This window comes from Emydura macquarii, unplaced genomic scaffold, assembly GCF_026122565.2.
Source record: "Emydura macquarii macquarii isolate MOO-44397 ecotype Brisbane River unplaced genomic scaffold, CSIRO-AGI_Emac_v2 contig_1119, whole genome shotgun sequence".
NCBI lineage: Eukaryota > Metazoa > Chordata > Testudines > Chelidae > Emydura > Emydura macquarii.
In genome coordinates, this window is record NW_027131256.1 from 9,143,526 (window position 1) to 9,163,445 (window position 19,920).

The 19,920-nt window shown below is 42.0% G+C and overlaps 1 protein-coding gene across 1 annotated transcript in view; it reads left to right on the forward strand.

The window, feature by feature from the left end:
- Nucleotides 1-17,427, forward strand: part of DPT (dermatopontin) — a 34,848-nt gene extending 17,421 nt beyond the window's left edge. The window contains exons 3-4 of the mRNA XM_067546379.1: nucleotides 10,789-10,896; nucleotides 15,935-17,427. Of these exons, the coding sequence (XP_067402480.1) occupies nucleotides 10,789-10,896; nucleotides 15,935-16,001 (175 nt within the window). The 3' untranslated portion in view covers nucleotides 16,002-17,427. The remainder of the gene's footprint in view (nucleotides 1-10,788; nucleotides 10,897-15,934) is intronic.
- Nucleotides 17,428-19,920: the final 2,493 nt, after the last annotated feature.

Here is a 19,920-nt window from a genome sequence, read left to right on the forward strand (position 1 = left end):
TGCGCCTTTGCATCCTTGCTTACCCTCCGGAGTGAGATTTTGGCTTCTATGATCCCCAAGTGTGGAAAACATAGGCGTGCGCACGGGGTGTGCCATGTGTGCCCAGGCACACCATAATGCAGGGGTGTGAAACATATAGTCCGCGTGCCGGATTTGGCCCGCAAACCTTTTGTATGTGGCCCGTGTACCTTTCTGATGGTTCCCTTGGCGCCATCTTGCTGCGCCACCGAAAGAGTGGAAGGTGCGCGATTTCTCGGCAGACACAGCGAGCTGCCACCGAAAAAGAAGGAGCTGCAAGATTTTACGGCGGAGACTAGGACGCCGCGAGAATTCCACCGGCGGGTAATTCAAATGTGGCCCGCCGGTGAAATGGAATTGACAACCCTGATAAAGATGAAAATTCCCTGAGTGCACACACTAGTGAAAATTCCCTGGGTGCAGACCGTAATGAAATGTGCTGTGCACATCTATGGTGGAAAATAATTGCAGAATTTACAATTTTGTCCCTAGTTGCCTGCAGTGATCCTCTTAGAAAACCACCAAGGCCCTTTTCCCCATCTTGAGTGCACTTTCCGCCTCCCTCTCCCCCAGGCCAAAATCATCAGGTTTGGGGTGTTCACCGTGCTTGCCAGGGGACAGTGAGAAAGAGGTGTATTTTACTAAAATGATTCGATGCTGTGAGTGCACTAATAATCATGCTTCTGTTCATTGCTTCTTATGCTTCTTCAGCGGTGACCTTTAGGGGAACCACCTGCACACTGGCAGTGATAAGGAAGTGACTGAGGAAGAGCTAAAAGGACATGTTTCAAGAGGTGTGCCAATCCTCAGATGCTGAAAAAGAAGAACACAGAGTATAGAGAGAGACTGTAAATCAAAATAATAAAATAGATAAGCAGCAGAGGAAGGAGACCTAGGAGCAAATTTTAGTGGGCCAGAAGTGGATGATAAAAGCGATAGAGGAGCAAACAGAGATGTTGAAGTCCTTAATCACACTGCAGATAGAATTCATGTGTGCTCGCCCCTCCCCCCCTGCAGCTGATACAGAAATGCTTGCCATGCCCTCCCCAAACTCCTCCCATACATTCCTTCCAACCTCCCGGCCCAACTTGGTACCCCATTCACTATACCCTTTTGGACAGCTTCCAAAGGCTGTCCAATAGCTGGACTTACACAGAGATATGAGAGTCTTCACTGTTTTCTCCCTTCCCATCAAGCTTTTTGTGTGTATTGTTAATTGTTATTTAATAACTCTCTGCAAGATAAACAATCTTTATTTGTCTTCTACACCTGGTGGTTGCTGCTGAATACACAGTGGCAATTGGATCATTTGCAGAGTACAAATCATGGTCAGGAATCATCCAAATTTTCATGCAAAGTGGCAAGTTAACAAAGCATGGCACATTGCTGCATAGAAAGACACATTACTGGTGCTCATTGTCAAAATGGTGCCTCAAGGCCTCCTTGATTTGAATGGCCCCCCATTGTGGCCCTCTAATAACCCTGATATCTGGTTGCTCAAAATCAGCTACCAGGCAATCCGCCTCCATGCTCCACCCCGGAGCAAACTTTTCACCCTTAGCCTCACAAATATTATGGAGCGCACAGCAGCCAGCTATGACAATGGGAATATTTTCCTCATGTAGGTCTAACCTGTCATACAGGTAGTGCCAACGTGCTTTTAATCTGCCAAACACATGTTCTATGTTCATTCGGCACCTGCTCAGCCTGTTGTTGAAGCACTCCTTGCTGCTGTCCAGGTTGTCCGTATAAAGCTTCATGAAGCATGGCAGTAAGGTGTAGGCTGGGTCTCCGAGGATCACTATGGGCATTTCAACATTGCCCATTGAAATCTTCTGGTCTAAAAAGAAATTCCCTGCTTGCAGCTTTCTGTACAGGCCAGTGTTCCTGAAGATATGTGAGTCATGCACCTTCCCTGACTACTCCACGTTGATGTCAGTGAAATGCCCATGGTGATCCACAAGTTCCTGCAATACCATAGAGAAGTACCCCTTTCTATTGATGTATTCTGTCACAAGATGGTCCGGGGTTAAAATTGGGATATGCATGCCTCTATCGCCCCGCTGCAGTTAGGGAATCCTTTTGTCGCAAAGCCATCCACTATTTCATGCACTTTTCCAAGAGTCACAGTCCTTTGTAGCAGAATGCAATTAATGACCCTGCACATTTGCGTTAACACAGCCCCAATGGTGGACTTCCTGACTCCAAACTGATTAGTGACCAACCTGTAGCAGTCTGCAGTTGCCAGCTTTCACATGGCAATCACTACCTGCTTCTCCACTGAGAGGGCAGCTTTCATTTTGATGTCCTTACACTGCAGTGCTAGGGTGAGCTCTGCACAGAGTTCAAGAAAGGTGGCTTTCCTCATCTGAAAATGCTGCAGCCACTGCTCTTCATCCCAGACCTGCATAACTATGTGATCTCACCACTCAATGCTTGTTTCCCACACCTTGTGTTCCACCTTATGCAGCTGCTCCGTGAATACCAAAAGTAATCTGCTGGTTTTTTTCCAAGGCACACTGCAGATCAGACACCTCTGATTCCTGTTCAGATTGGGAGTTCATGATATACTGCATGACCACCCATGATGTATTCATAACAGTGACCACAACAATGGAGAGCAGTGCAGGATCCATCTTTTCAAACAGAGATGGTGGGCACACAGTAAACAGGGGTCATAGAAAAATGCCGTGAAATGCAGTTGGAAACCCATGTAATGATGGAACAGAAAAAATGCATCATGGGAAGTTGAGCCTGCACCCATTATGCACACTCAAGATGCACTGCAATCCACTCCGCCTTCCCACAACTCCTAGCTGCAGAAGGGGGTGAATTGCACAGTGGGATAGCTACCCACAGTGTCTGCTCTCACTGCTGGTGCTAGAGCATCAACTGTGGATGCGCTCTGCTGACAGGAGGAGCATTGTGTGAACATGCACAAGCAATGTCATGATAGCACTTTTTGATCGTTGGCATAGCTTGCATCAACAAAACTCTATAGTGTAGACAAAGCCTCAACTTCACTGCTTAGTCACTTGCTTTTCCTTTACTTCTCATCCCCCAGCCATTAGCTGGTACATTGTCTATTTAGATGCATCTGATGCAGGGACTATGTCTTCTGAATTATCTATGAAGCATCTAGTCCACTGTTGGAGCTACTTAAGTAATAATAATGATAAGGCAAAATTAATTATTTATTTCAATACCTGCGCAAGTCTGATAACATCTCTCTTTCTCTCTCTCCCTCTCTCTCTCTTTTTCTTTCTCTGTTAGAGGCTTCCAACTGTGGTCCAGTCTGTGGAACAATTTCTGGTTGTCTGTGGAGAATTGGCTATTCACATGGTGCTGGCTCCTCTTTCTTGCTTCCAGCTGCTCAATTGCATTAAAAGGCATCAACTAATACAGGCATATTTTCCTAAAATTACCTTTCCATGTATGCATTTGCTGTAGTTGCCCCATGGATGATGTGTGATCCACAAGAAAATGTGGTCCATGCTTCCAAAATGTTTGATCATCCCTGATCTATTCTCATCTAAAATAAAATGAACCCTTCACTGTGGTATCTGAGTGCAGGGAGATTTCTAAGGAAAACGAATAGAAGCTGGAAATTCACAGAGTAGTTTGAGAATTAAGGTTTTCTTATCTCATTTGTCTGACCCCCTTCCTACTAAAATTTTTTCTTGAAAGTTTCTCCATCTTCTCTTGAAAATCTATAAGCAATATACCTATCACTCATAGTTTGGGTTTTACTTTAGATTTCATCTATGTTTCACCTGAAGGAGAAAATGATCAATTATCCTCCCCCCACACTTCTTGTGAAATGAAAAGTTCCTTCCTAAAAGAAAAAGCAACAGAGTCTTCCCAATATGCAGTGGATCGGGTCGGCACACAACTTCTTAGACTCTTTCCAACTTCTCAGACTAATCATAAGTTCATTTGCCTTTCACTTCTTTGGATCATATATGCTTATTAAAATACTTGTTTAAGGTACCATCACAGTAACTGAGGCCCATGCTTAAGTGGTTTGCTGAACAGGAATGGATTTAAGCATGTGCGTAAATGTGAACATATGTTCTCACCACTAATTCCCAGTGAAACTCATCTATATGCATCCTTTTGCAAGTTACAACAATAACCTGTTCCAGTTTCAGATTTTTGAATTTGATATTTTTTGAGAGTTCTTGTTTTTTTCTACCATGATAAGCCTTCTTCTTGGATTCCATGCATTTCTACCATACCGTAGATTATTAAATTAATAACAGGAGATCAAAAAACACAGAGTACTTTACCTACCCGGGGATATGATACAAAAATAAAGTACATTTTTTGATGGGTGACCAGGTGTCCAACATCTCTCCGGAAGGAGCCAAACATAATTTAATTGGAAAGGCAACAAATTCCTTTCAGATGTGGACACACCATTACTAAATAATCCCATTAGACCTCATATTTTTCTTTTTGCAGAGTAATCTAAAAGCTTGACTTGATGCTCTCAAAAACAAACACATGTCACTGGAGCAGCCAAAAGTCTGCACAGACTGTTTACAATTGTTTCCCTACTCCAAACAACCAGCATTGCTGAGTGCCAGAAGGTCTGGCTTGTGCTGTGGCTGCTTTCTCTCACAGTTAGATTGTCCAGGCAACCGCACCATTTCCCAAGCGTTTTCAGTCTCTAAGGGAAGTGTCTGTTTCCTTTACCCAAGCTGTCATAAGAACCATATAATAAGTCATGTGAGCTTTAACTGGCACCTCTTATGGAATGGATATGAGCAATCACTCAAAGAGAGAACCTGCATTTACTCTTTCAATAACTTCCAATTGAATGTGGTCATATTAAACCAAAAGTGAGTTTTGTTGCTGACATATATCACTGTGAATTCAACCTGACAACCTGACCATACCTCTCCCTGGGTTGAATAAAATAACGTTACCTTTATTATTGATCTCTTATGCATTTATGCCTCCCCAGGGAGAACAAAACACTGCTTCCAAACTAAAATAAAAATCCTGTTAAAGAGACAGAGTCTTTAATGCAACACATTTTATGCAACACATTTCCTTGCCCACCCTAAGACAGGTAGGATACCCCAAAAGCAAACAAAGAAAAACTCAAGGACAAATCTGTGGGCCAGCAAAAAGGACAAAGAGAAAACCCATTACAATATATATATATATATATTCATGTTCATATTCATATTCATACAATATATATATATACTCCTGCCATGCTCCACACACACACAACCTGTTGCCCGTTTTTCTCCTTTCATGAATTTCTACATTCTAACCCAGTCCTGGAGATGGGTTCCACCACCCATCAGCTGAATAGGCAAAGCCAGAACAGTGGAACTTTCCAGTTTTACCCCCATGATGCTACTGCTCTGCCAATGTGCCTCAACACAGACTGCAAAGAAGATAGTCGTTCAAATTTATATTCCTTGGCCTTCCCTCTGAGACTGCTGCTAATATGTGTTCCAACTGTGATGCCGGCACCTGTTTACTACGGCATGGACTGAGACTACTGTTTCATTCCACATAGGTCACTGTACAACCTTTAAATGGTAATAACTTATATTCACTACCAACCTGGCCTGGACTTCAAGTAGCAGTCTACAGCCAAAGTGAATGTCTCCCTATCCATTACCAATCACTTACGCCAGCCAGCTCAGTTTGGGAGATTTTAGCCATTTACTTACATGACATCTCTTTTTCTGGGGGAAAATCTTGGGTACTGAAAAGGACCGGTAGTACCATGCAGAACATGATCTTTCAGTGTTTTGCCCCCAAATGACAAAAAGGGGTGAAGGACAAAAGGAGGATAATATCACACTGCCCAGCAATATGGTTAATAATAATTTGCATCTCTCTCGAATCAGACTGCAGTCAAGCTGACCTTGAGACATAAGGGCTTACGGGAAGCGTTACATAAACAAGCACAGCTAATGTCAACGAAAATAGAATTATAAACAGACAGACCACAAAGACCTAAGTGAACTTAAACCATGCCCTATTTATACCATTCCTCTCCAGAAGAAAAGGGACTTGGAAGCATCGGGATTCATAATAAAGCAAAACTTGATGGCGCCAGTATGCATCTCATTAGTTTTTGTAATTTTCATATATGTGCTGTTCATCATTTCAGTGCGTATTTGACATTTTTGGCTGAACAGTGATGATCAGAGCTTCATGGGTATGGAGAGGAAAGCAAGGAAGAAGAAGGAAAGCTGGAAGTGGTTGAGGGGGAAACCAAATGCAGTCTTACCCTCAAGTGTTAATTCACCTAAGATCAGCACTGCTGCTTTCTCTTGTTAAAAATGCCATAGGGTCTTTAATGGCAACACATGGTCAGGATGTCAATTTTTACATCAACCGAAAGACACATGGATCGACACTATGGGCCTGATTCTCATTTACACTAGTCCTGCATTTGGGGCAGGAAGTGGGGGGGGGGGCAAAGGTAGCTTTAGATGACCTTTGTACTCCCCATATTCTCGTGTGGTACAAGGGCCTGCCTAGCCCATGGTGTAAGTTAGAGAAACCTAAGGGGTGTTCTATGTTGCACTCATCTTCCCATGACCTATTATGGACTCTGGAAGTAGAGAATAGTCATTGTGTAGTGTTCTCTGGCTTTGCCCCTGACGTGCTCATTCTACATCCTATCCTGGAGTTTTGGAACAGGGAAAGTGTTTAGCTCTCATTCTAGCTCTACGCCAGCTGGGGATACTGCAGGGAACTGGTTACATCTGCTCAAGGGCTCCTTTATACAGCTAGAGCAGCTTAAAGAGGCCTTATTATAAGTGAAAATCAGACCCTAGATAAGAGAGTAACATAGATATTGAAAGTCAAGCTGATTTGTCCATGCTGTAAAGAGTCTGATGTTGCTTAAAATAATACATATTTAGGGCTTCTGATTTTCGGTTTTAACCAATAAATACCAATAAAACACCGCCGATACAAAAAGAAGCTTTTACTTTATCCAATAAACACCAAACCCCCTGAAATTATGGTATCTAAGAGTTTATCTACTCAGAGCAGGAATGTGGAATGTGGGGGTGTGATTTTGAATGCACACTAGTGTTTTGCGCATTAATTGCTCCGAGTAAACCTCGCTGGTGTGCACTAAAGGTTCCCTCCTGTGCTTTAACGTAGTTCTGTTGGAACATTACAGAGAGATTACTTATTACAGAATATACTGCTGTAACGAATAATGTATGGATAGGATAGGATGTGCAATGGGCATGTCAGAGGCAAGGCCAGAGCACAGTGCACATGACTATTCTCTACTTCCAGAGTTCATAATAGCCCAGGGGAAGCTGAGTGCAAGATAAATTAGAATTGGAAAAGGTACAGAGAAGGGCAACAAAAATGATTATGGGTATGGAACAGCTCCATATGAGGAGAGATTAAAAAGAATGGGACTGTTCATCTCGGAAAAGAGATGACTAAGGGGGGATATAATAGAGATCTATAAAATCACGAATGGTGTGGAGAAAGTGAATAAGGCAGTGTTATTTACCTCTTCATATAATACAACAAGGGACACCCAATGAAATTAATAGGCAGCTGGTTTAAAACAAACAAAATGAAATACTTCTTCACCCAGTGCACAGTCATCCTAGGTGACAGGACTCATTCCAGTTCCCACTGATGTCCCTGAAGAGACATCCTGATTTCAATGGGAGCTGGATGAGGCCCAGAGTGAATAAATACAAGTGCTAATTTAGCTGCAAAATCCCATTCCAGTCATCCCAAGTGAGATGGTAGCTTGTTTTAGACTATGTTTGTTACATAACTTGCATCCCTATAAACTGATGCAAACTCAGTTGAAGTATTATTGTGGCTGATAGCTGACACTGTATTATTTCTGCTTTCGGGATATCTGCCTTCACACTCTTAAAATATATAGCGAGGGCTTCTGTTTTTCGGGGTTTATTAATATAATTGGCAGGGATATTATTAGCAATTTCTGAATTTTAAGTAGATATCCAAAAACTGGGGACTTTTCAGGGCTTTTTTTTTTTTGTAAATACTGTAATAAGCAAAGTATGTCACATAAGAACATAAGAACAGTTATAGTGGGTCAGACCAGTGGTCCATCTAGCCCAGTGCCCTGTCTTCCGACAGTAGCCAATGACAGTGCTTCAGAAAGAATGAACAGAACAGGGCAATCATTGAGTGATCCATCTACTCCCAGATTCTGGCTGTTAGAGGCTTAGGACACCCAGATCATGGGGTTGCACCCCTGAACATTTTGGCTACTAGCCATTGATGGACCTATTCTCCATGAACTTATCTCATTCTGTTTTGCACCCAGTTATACTTTTGGCCTTCACACCATCCCCTGGCAACGAGGTCAGTGGTTCCCAACCTTTTTGGCTCAAGGCCTCGGATGTCATTTTTACAACCCTGAAGGGCCACCAGTCTCTGCCAGCAGGCCTCCCCTCCCAGCACTGCAGCCAGATGGAAGGAGTTCAGCAAGGAAGCTGCCTCCCTCCTCGCTGATTTCCCATCTCCCTGGCTGCAGGAGGGAAACCACTTTCATTCTGTAGCCCCGTGTGCTCCACCTTGGTCCCTAGGCAGTGGTTCCCTTCTGCAGCCAGGGGGACGGAAGATCAGTGCTCCGCTCCCTCTGGCTCCAGCAGGGATCCCAGCACCAATGGACCTAGGTGGAGCGCTTTGCAATGCTCCCTGCTACAGCACTGATTTTCCATCCCGTTGGCTGCAGCAAGGACCCTGCACTGGTCTATTAGCCCCATAGCAATGCGATCTGCCTGAATCCTTAGGCAGTAGCTCCCTTCTACAGCCTGCGGGCAGGAAGCGGCGGGCCACTTTGAAAGTCCCCACGAGCTACTTTGGGCCACGGGGCCACAGTTTGGGAACCACTGGCCTAAATTCTCTCATCCACAGAGGACATCTGTCTCCTTCCTTCCATCAGAAAATCCAGCTCAGCAATCGTCCATTCCCCAGTCTGAGTTGTTTCTTCCTTCAGACAGGTTTTCTTTTCAATTGTCTGCAGCAGTTGCCTGTATTAATGATGAAATATTGTTGCAGATGGATCATCACGTAACCACACAACACCCTAGGGACTGGGTTGATCGCTAGACCACTGGCTGGAAATGTGACACAGATGCTATTACACAGACCTGATCACACACTTCCCAAATAAGACCAAGCAGCATTGCACTCATGCTGTAATCACTAATTTGTTTGATGATGGCTTATGGTTAGGGGAGAGGTGGCAGAAAAATGCCTTTGGAGTACAAAGGAATCAGCTCCTGATGTCTTTAGGATCTGAAATGGCAGCATCAGAATTCTAACCTGATTCTTATTTTCATTTGCCCAGGAATAATATTTTGCCAACTCTGATGTTGCACTTTCATTTTCAAGAGCAGAAAATGACCTGTAATTAAGTCACATCTGCTATGTACAGAGGAAATAAACAGCTCAACAGTACGGTAAACAAAGTAATGTAAAACACAGTTAATTATATAGAAATTGGTGTAATTTCAGAGAATTTTTAATCATAGAAACAGCTCTGGGATAAAGCAGCATAAGATAAAATATGTAAGCAGGATCTTCTTGAAAAATCCAATACATTTGCCTTGAAATATTCTTTCAAATTCTAATTGTTCCAGTAGTCACAGGTAAGGGCTCTGATTCACCAAAACATTTAATCATGTGTTTGATTTTAAACACACAAGTAATCCCAATAATACTATCCCTATTCAGCAGAACATTTAAAGATGTGCTTAGATCCCATTGACTTTATTAGGTTTCAAGTACATAGTTGAGTGCTATTTGTATGTTTAAGAATGTGCTTAAGTACTTTGCTGGATTGTGGCCTAGATCAGGGAACTGGGAGTTAAACCTTGTGGGGGGAAGTCCTGCTCCCACTGAAGTCAGCAGTAATTTTGCCATTGACTTCAATGGGGCCAGAATTTCATCCTGCATTCATCAGTGTATTACTCAAGATTCACATTGATATAACTCCATTTACACCTGCATAAACCCAGTGTAATGCAGTGATGAATCCAGCCTCTCGTCTCCATTCCCAACTTCCACCAGAGTCTTGATGGGTGACCTTGGACAAGCTACCTATCCTCTCTGTGCCTCTGTTTATTGATCTGTAAAATGGGAGTAAAAATACTGGCCTACGACCCAGGGAAGTTGCTTGTAACTATTATTAAATTAATGTTTGCACAAGCACTTTAAGATCCTCGGATAAATGACACTGTATAAATTTAATTCACATAATTCTCTCTTAAAGCCTGAATACAAATCAGGAGGAAAGAGAAGAAAGAGGAACGCCATAGCTATTATGTTCATCTAAGTATAATTCATAAATGTAGACATGCTCATATTTATTTGACTTGGCAACATTTAGGACACTTTGCAGTAGTAAACCAAACAAACTGATAAGAGGAAAGTGAAAATCCTTTCAAAACAAGCTGAAGAAATAGACAGGCATTACATCATTGTTCAGATTGCCTTTCTCCCAGAGTTGCTGCTATGTTTAATAATCAGACCTGCTGTACACAATCTAAATTCTCTGTAATTACCCAAAGGATACCAAGAACTAATTGCATGCAAGAGAAACAAATGTAGGACTCTACATTGTTATGTTGTCAAAGGATAAGAACTTTCAAAGAATAAAAACTTTCAAAGAAATAGAGGTGAAGATTCTGGCATTTGATCTGCACTCAGTCATTCTATTTCATTCCTTGTTTCTTCCAAAAGGTAAATTGTGTTTTCTTTTTCCTTGATATAAAGTATGACAACAGAACATCCAGGACACTATGGAGAAGATATGGACATGATAATGTACACTTATGATCATTACATCCGGGGAGCAACTACTACTTTCTCTGCTGTGGACAGGTTTGCTTTTTGCTTTGTATTGTTTTTGGAAGTGGGAGAAAAAGTGGGTCTTTCCCCCTCTCCAGGAACTATGTCTATCTGGAATATAGGATGTGCCATACTGGGTCAAACGATGGTCCATCTAATACACTATCCATCATCTGGGTAATTTTATGACTCAATACCTGATTTTTCAGAGGCAGGACCAAAGTCCATAATGCACCTGGCTAATTATTTAGTGCTGTACATAGGGGAGAGGGGAATACCTCCTGTCCTCAGTGGTGATCATCTTAGATGAGATTTGATTACGAGGCATAGCTGCAACTGTTATTAGCAGTGGGCCTCAGTCAAAAAGTTCATCTATGCATCTGTGGAGTTTGGATTTACTGGTGTTTGGATCTAGGGTTTTGACTCTGGTCTAGCTCTGGTTATTGTTTATAAAATTAGCCAGATCTTTAAAATTCCAGCTTGAATATCCCATACACCTGGAAGGACAAAGGAGCTTCTTTCAGCCCACCCTTCATGAAGGCAACTGGGAAACTAGCAGGTGTGTAGAGTGCTTGGCATTTCCCTCAGGCCACGCAGGACTGCCACCTGCTGCATGCTATGTGTGGAGAGATGGAGAAACATCTAGCGCATCTTCTGCTCACATGCGTGCTCAGTCTGTGCACTGCACACTGCATCAGCTGCAGGTGATCAGACATCAGATGTATGTTGCTTCCTGACAAATTAGAAGCCCTTTTCAGGGAGGAGTCCTGATCCCAAGGATACAGTGCCCTCAATCCAATGTCACACTGTGATGTTTCATAAGGCCCAATATGGTTTAAAATACAGAACTTTACCTATTTGGGTCTGATTCCTCCATTCCTTTTACACAACTGTAGATGCAGAGGAACTTCATTGATGTCAACAAGGTTACACTGATCTAAAACAAAGTGTAAGTGAGAGCAGCTTCAGGCCCTCTAGCTTGGAGCATGCTGCAAAGCCAGGAACAGAGAATTAAGGTTAATGAAATATAACACCTATTCCTTTCTAGATAACGAGTTAATTACTTTGTATGCTTCGCACTGGGCCATTATTTATCATTAGCATTTGTTATCACCTTATGAGCCGGGCTCTGTGTATAATGAAATTATACAAGCATGCAAATGGATATCATTGCCTTGTTTTTGAAGTTGCTGCATTATTGTGCTCCAAGACCTTCAGTTTAAAACAAATTATCTCTTGAGCCCTCATGGTTTCAAAGATAACCTTCAAAATGTGAACCAAATGTGAACCAGTGCAGTGCCATTGGCCTGAGTTTGTAGACAGTCTGAAAAAACAGTGTGAAGGGCTTCCTTTAATCCACATGGTGGTGTTGACTCTGAATTATAATGAGATCAATTTATATGGCAACACTTAACTGTTTCACTGCTGGATATTTTATCAGTGACCCCAAGCCAGTTTGCTAACCCCCCCCATTATTGGATATCGCTGTAGATACTGATCTGGGGTGCAGAGAGGCATCTAGTTGTTGCCAAGAATGGCTGGGGAGAAGAATTAGGAGTTCAAACACTTCTCCTGCCCACCCAAATTTACAGTGGGTGAGAAAGAAGAGATGCTTTGGCCATAGGGAGTCTCCCAGCTCCCTGGCAGCACACCAGGGACTCTGCTTGGCCCAGGTAGTCAGTAGGATGCCAAAGGAGTCATGGCTTTGAAGAAATGATAATAGACTCCCAGGCTTTTACAGTCGCAGAAAGGATCATTTCTGACAAAATTTCCAGGGGATGATTATTGCTTACTATTATATGGTGTGTTGGCTACCGATGTTTATTAGTGTAGGCTGCGTGCGTGTGTCCCTGTGTAGATGCTGTTCCAGCTCTAGCCAGGAAACCGAGATGGCTCTTACGATTGAATGAATCGACATGACCACGGATTAGCTGAGCAACGAAGGCACCCAGGCCAGGTTTATTGTGTGCGGCACAATAAGAAGCGACCTACAGAGTATTTCTGGGTCAGTTTCGTATAGGTGGCGTTACAATGGCCAACGGCGGGACTTTCCATTATCCCCTAGACCGGACAGCTTTGTTTCCTCTGACACCCTTTTTTATACATTGTTACCTACAATTTTGTTTTGCTCCCTTTGACGTAGGTAGTTGCCACCCTCTTGACGTAGTCTAATACCACCTTTTTCCGTTAATTGGCTGATTTGGGCAAAACAACTTCATTTATTACCTTTCAGTCATTTTTATTTATTAAAGTGTTATTTTAGGAGTTAGTTTTTTTTTGATATTTTGGTGCCTCCTGTACCTCCTACATAATTTGCATTTTAGTAATATTTCGGCAATTTATATACTTGCAATATTGGCACTTTTTAGTGCCAATTTTAATTAGCTTGTTTTTTCTTTTACTTATACTCCTGTTTACTTGGCTTTTTTCATTTAGGCCTTAGCCTGTTTTACAGGCCTTATGACAGGTTTTATACTTACTACACTTACTGGCAACCAAATTATTCCTACCAGAGGCAGGCGTAATCTATACAAGAGACAGGCAGTTGGATCAGAGGTGCCTAGTCTCCCTTGTGGTAGAGAAGACACAAGACTCCGGAGTGTTGGCTACACTAGGTTTTTTCCTTTAACATTTCCCCCAGCTGCTATCCCCACTGACAGTAACACTGAGAGCACTAGCGTAGACAAGGTTCTGGCTGCTGGTTGGAACACCTTTGAGCAGGGTTAGATGACATGGTGCTTAAATTGCCAGCTATAGCCAGGATCCCTGTTCCACCATCACTATCACTGGTGGAGCAGCAGTAGGGAATTTTAGAGAAGAAAGGCTAATGTAGACAGCCTGGGAATCTTTAGGGTGGCTGGTGGACACAGACAGACCTTGCTGGTTTTGGTGGGACAATAAAGTCACTCCCAGCTACAGCTTTTCTGGAGCACACCTGATATGAAGCTCAATAATTTGGTATACAGAGAATTTTGTCATCTTTCTTTGCCTTTGCTTGAGTGAGCTGAATAGCGAATAATCGCTTAACTGCTGTGAGAATCATCATTAAAGACACACTGGTGTTAGCGGCCTGTGTGGTAAGTGCAATAGAAAGGCCTATGGAGAACTGAATAACCAGATAGATTAGCTAAACTATCAGGTGTTTTAGGCCCCCGATTAGGTTTTGTGTAACAACAACAACAAATCAAACCTATTATGATTAGAAATATTTTGGATTTTTAATTTAATTGGAAACAGGTTATCTGGGGATTTAAATATTTCCTTGCAGTGTTGGGAACCCAAATACAACAGAACTAGCTACATGGGAACCGGAGAATGAACGTGACCAGTAAAGGTTTGCCTCCCAAGCTTAGGATATGTCTAAACCAAAAAAACAGGTGTGTTCTTAATTCAGGTTAGCTAGCTTGGATTAAGACACAGAAACTCATCTTTAACTCAGGGTAGAGGAGTCTGGGATTGAACTCAAGTGGTTGACCTGAGTTAAAAGCCAAGTTGCTATCTCCTCACTGCTATTTTAACCCAAATTAGCTGACCTGAGCTAAGAACACACCTTTGCTTGCAAGGTAGACATATCCTAAGATAACTGCAAGAGATTAAACAAACAGCACAAATGATACCAAGTAAGACCCTGAGTGAACCCAGATAAAATTGATGGGGCTTAAAATTAAGCACACACAAGTTTGCTTAATGGTTTGCAGGACTGAGGTCTAAATTAACACTTCAAAACTCATTCTGGTTTAGTGCCATCAACAGTATTACTAATACATGAAGCAAAGAACATTTCTTTTAAACTTGCTTGATTTTTATCTTGACAATGTCCCTTAATGGAAAAATTACTTGATCTAAGCTTTTCAGCTAAGAGCCTCCCTTACAACAGGTGCTAATTTAATAGGCCATAATTTTAAGCTGTAAAACCTTGTTGAGGCATGATTTATCTGTATCTCTGGGTATCCAAGCAACTGAAGCAGTAATAAATGTCTTTGATCACCATGCATGTACCATGGATGATGATTTTTGAAACTGAATCTAAAAATAAACTGGTCATTGTATTAGCCCCTGGCAACATTTGTGTAAGCAAACAACAATCAAAACTAGCAAGCCAGGCAAAATCTCAAAAAAAGATTAAACCTGGGTAGGTACTGTGAGAGACACACTATTCTATATAAACCTCCATTAAAATGAGGTGAACTACCATAATAATATGTACAGTAAATTAAAACTGAACTGAAAAGACTTTTACTTATAGAGAGTCTAGAGGGCAAAATTCTTCTCTCGTGAATTCCAGTGTAAGTCAAGAGTAGCTTAGCTGAAGTCAGTGGAGTCACATCCCATCATACGTGACTTCAGTTTTCTACAGCACCTCCTGTCTTTCATGGATGCACAGAGCCAGTTCTGCAGAGGTGCATGCCCATATGGGGCCGCAGGTAGGAGACATAGAGTGTGTATGGATCTGGCAACGAAATCTTCCATTAAACTAGCTCTCGCAAAGTTACCAACCCAGAATTCAGACTCAGGATCAGACAATTAGCTGTGTCAGAGGCTAACTGCTGGAAACCTCCAAACTTTGAAGAGCCGCTCCTCACTAATTAAAATCACAATTGCCATCTGCCAATAGTTTACTCAACATCTGAATTCTTTAGTTACCCAGGACCATATGACAACCGAAACCTACCAACCCATTTCATGTACTGCAGATTACTGAACAACTCATCACCTGATGGTGACTTTTGATCATAACCAGCCTAGCTTTTCTCCTCTAGATCACTGGTTTGAAACTGACTGGAAATAGATCATGATCAGAAGTCATTATCTTCTGATGGGTCACTCAGTGGCCTTATGCTCTTAGTTTGTCAGGGTCAGGTCATTATCAATCTTCTGAAATATTCAGCTGCCTTCCATAACGTATCAGCATGTGACACTTGGAGGAAGACTGATTGGGTTAGCGGCCCACAGTCAGAGTTTACTGCCTGCAGGCAGCTTTAGTGAAAAGTTGGTCTCATTTGTCTAATTTTGTCCTCTGCAGTTGCCCTCGTCTCATTAATGTCTGTCTCTTGTCTCTCTTCCCACGCAGGGATCGTCAATGGAAGTTCATCATCTGCAGGATGACAGACTTTGACTGTCAATTTGAAAACTTTTAGACACATTGATTGTATCAAACTTGGGGAGGCTTGGGTGGGGGTGGGTGGGAAAGGGGCAATTAAACTCACAAAGAGAGCATCAAGCATCTCACCAGCTGTCTGCTGAAGTTACAGCTTTTCTCCTTTGCCTGTGGAGCTATTAACTGCAGTACAAGCCTGCTGCATCTTTTAGTCTAGTAACATAGTTGCAGCTGCCACCTTGGAGGATGCCCTTGAACGTTATCTGTGGCTGTGTTTCACAGCTAAAATGCTTATGATATAATACATTTTATTAGCAGTTATTTCTTTCTGTATTTACCCACTTAACATATGTGCAACTTTATTTTGCATAGCGCCTTTGTGCAAAATGCCTTCCATCCCCAAGCCACTGCACCCAAGATTAAAATACAGTAGACACTCTCTTGTGTACACTTCACTACTCTTTCACACCTTCTAGCTGACACACAAACCCCAGTGTTTTCTCCCACTTCTCAGTATTTAATAACTGAGACTATGCTGTAGAGAGATTTTATATTGCCAGGACTTTCCCACTGTCCACATTGAGTATTTGCTCCAGTTCCAGCCATTGGTGTAACTGCATTATTGCAAATCCCTTGTGTAGACAGGCAAAGCCACTATTTGCATTAGAATTTACCCATTTGTAATCAGAGTAAATTCCACCAATGCAAATAGCAGCTTTATCTGTTTATATTAGGAGCGTGAATCTCCTTTAGATTTAGGGTATGTCTATGTGGTTCCTAGCTTGAGAAGACATATCTGTGCTAGCTCTGATTGAGCTAGTGTGCTAAAAATAGAGTGTAGCCGCAGCAGTGCAGGCGATGGGTGGGCCAGACCCGGTGGATGCCTAGTCCACATCAGAGTCCACTCTGCCATGTCTCCACTGCTACTTTTAGCCATGCTCACTAGATTAAAGCTAGTGTGAGTATGCACACAGGAGCTGCAGTCACACCTCCAAGTGCAGTGTAGATATAACCTTAGACTGATGTTTGGAAATGTTCACTTTCAAGTGTATATTTTCCCCTCCCCATGTAGTCTGCAGTCCATGAGTGAGCCTACCAGATTTCGAGACTGTAGCTCAAAGGGACACTTGTACAGTTGCAATCCAGACAGACGGCTTTCCCATGACTTCTGCCAGAAAGGTCAAATATGGGATTTTTCACACTCAGCGGCATTTAGGGCTTGATCCTTTGCTGAATGAAATCAATGGCAAAGTTCCCATTGTCTTCAGTGGCACATGATCAGGCCCATAATGAAGACATGCACCAAACTCAAGATTCTAAGATCAAGAGAAACACGGACATGCATGGAGTCAATCATTCAGTTACCCAATTACAAGCAACTCTCTTATATTAGGTATCTATTAGCATACTATGAAATATTATAATTAAAACTACACTTGTCAAATAAATGAATTAAGTACATTTTACGATGTGGTAGCCTGGGTTATTCTTCTTTAAACTGCTTGTTCACTTAACTCACTAATCTGCAAAAAAACCACATAATTCACAGAGAAAGTGTCACAGTAATTAGTGAGATTCTGTTGTAGCCAGTTATGAGGCCAAATAATACGTAGCAGAGGAAAAGAGAAATTTAAGAGGCACAGGAAAGGGAGCTAAGTTTTCAGTTATTTGAAGAGATGGAGAGATAATAAGACAAAGAATGTAACAAACAGGAAAAGGAATAGGAAAAGGCCCTCACACCAGAGTAGGCAGGGGAAAGGATGTGGAGTTAAATTAAACTCATAGAATTCTTGGTCCTCCATAGTAACATCTCTCCTTGAGAGAGGCCAGTAACTCTCATTTATGTCACACCTCCTTTGTCTGTCTTGTCTATTTAGATCATAAACTCTTTGCGGGCAGGGATTGCCTCTTACTACGTGTATGTACAGCACCAAGTGTAATTAGGTCCTGATCTTGTGGCCCCCTCTAAGTATTTCTGTAATACAAATCATCACCATCATCTCAATCTCCTACAGCTGTCTCTAGTTATAGAAATTTTAAAGGGACACTAGCATCATAAATTTGCAGGTAAAAGAAACCAGTGCAAAGAGTCAAATGAATCAGTGTGCTGCATATAATACCCAAACAAGGCCTGGAGGGGTTGAAGTGGTTAGGCAGGCCAGTTAACTACCCAGCAGTGGGGAGCAGAATGGACATTAAGAGGAAGGGTAGTGTAGATACCAGTCTAATAGATTATATTGGCAGTAGAATGACTGTGCCAAATCAGGTAAGGAATGTGAGCGAAGCCAAACAGCAAAAATGAAGATGTTTGAATACCAATGAGAGGAGCCTGGGTAACAAAATGGAGGAACTAGAGCTACTGGTAGAGGAAGTGAAACCAGATATTATAGGAATAACAGAAACATGGTGGAACAGTAGTCATAACTAGGTACACGTGTTGAAGGATATGTGCTGTTTAGTAAAGACAGAAATAAAGGCAAAGATGGTGGAGTAGCATTGTATATCAATGGTGAGGTAGAATGTAAAGAAATTAGAAGTGATGGAATTGATAAGACAGAGTCTGTCTGGGTAAAAATCACATTGGGGAAGAAAACTACTAGAGTTTCCCCTGGTATCGTGCTTGTGGTGTGCTACAGAACACCGGGATCTGATCTGGACATGGATAGAGACCTCTTTAAGGCTTTTAATGAAGTAAATACTACTGGGAACTGTATGATTATGAGAGAATTTAACTTCCCAGATATAGACTGGAGGACAAGTGCTAGTAGTAATAGTAGGGCCCAGATTTTCCTGGATGTGATAGCTGATGGATTCCTTCACCAAATAGTTAGTGAACCAACAAGAGAGGATGCCATTTTAGATGTGGTATTGGTGAGTAGTGAGGGCCTCATAGAAGAACTGGTTGTAGGGGACAACCTTGATTTGAGTGGCCATGAGCTAATTCAGTTCAAACTAAATGGAAGGATAAACAAAAATAGATCTGTGACTAGGGTCTTTGATTTCAAAAGGGCTAACTTTAAAAAATGAAGGGAATTAGTTGAGGAAGTGGACTGGACTGAAGAACTCATGGATCTAAAGGTGGAGGATATGTCAAGTCAAGTCAAAGTTGAAGCCTGCATCCCAAGAAGGGGAAATAATTCATAGGCAAGAGTTGTAGACCAAGCTGGATGAGCAAGCATCTCAGACAGGTGATTAAGAGAAAGCAGAAAGCCCACAAGGAGTGGAGGATGGGATGGAGCAGCAAGGAAAGCTACCTCTTGCAGGTCAGAACATGTAGAGATAAAGTGAGAAAGGCCAAAAGCCAAGTAGAGTTGGACCTTGCAAAGGGAATTAAAACCAATAGTAAAATGTACTATAGCCATATAAATGGAAGAAAACCAAGAAAGAAGAAGTGGGACTACTAAACATTGAGGATGGGATGGAGGTTAAGGATAATCTAGGCATGGCCGAATATCAAAACAAATACTTGGCCTCCATTTTTAATGAGGCTAATGATGAGCTTGGGGATAGTGGTAGGGTGGCTAAAGGGTTTGAGGATATGGAGGTAGAAATTAACATATTTGAGGTAGAAGCCAAACTCAAACAGCTTAATGGGACTAAATTGGGCGGGCTGGATAATATCCATCCAAGAATATTAACAGAACTAGCACATGAAATTGCAAGCCCATTAGCAAGGATTTTTAATGAATCTGTAAACTCAGGGGCTGTACTGTATGACTGGAGAATTGCTAATATAGTTCCTATTTTTAAGAAAGTGATCCAGGTAACTACAGGCCTGTTAGTTTGACCTCAGTAGCATGCAAGGTCTTGGAAATTTTTTAGAAAGAATAAGTAGTTAAGGACATCGAGGTTAACGGTAATTGGGATAAAATACAACACGCCTTTACAAAAGGTAGATCATGCCAGACCAACCTGATCTCCTTTTTTGAGACGATAACAGAATTTTTAGACAAAGGAAA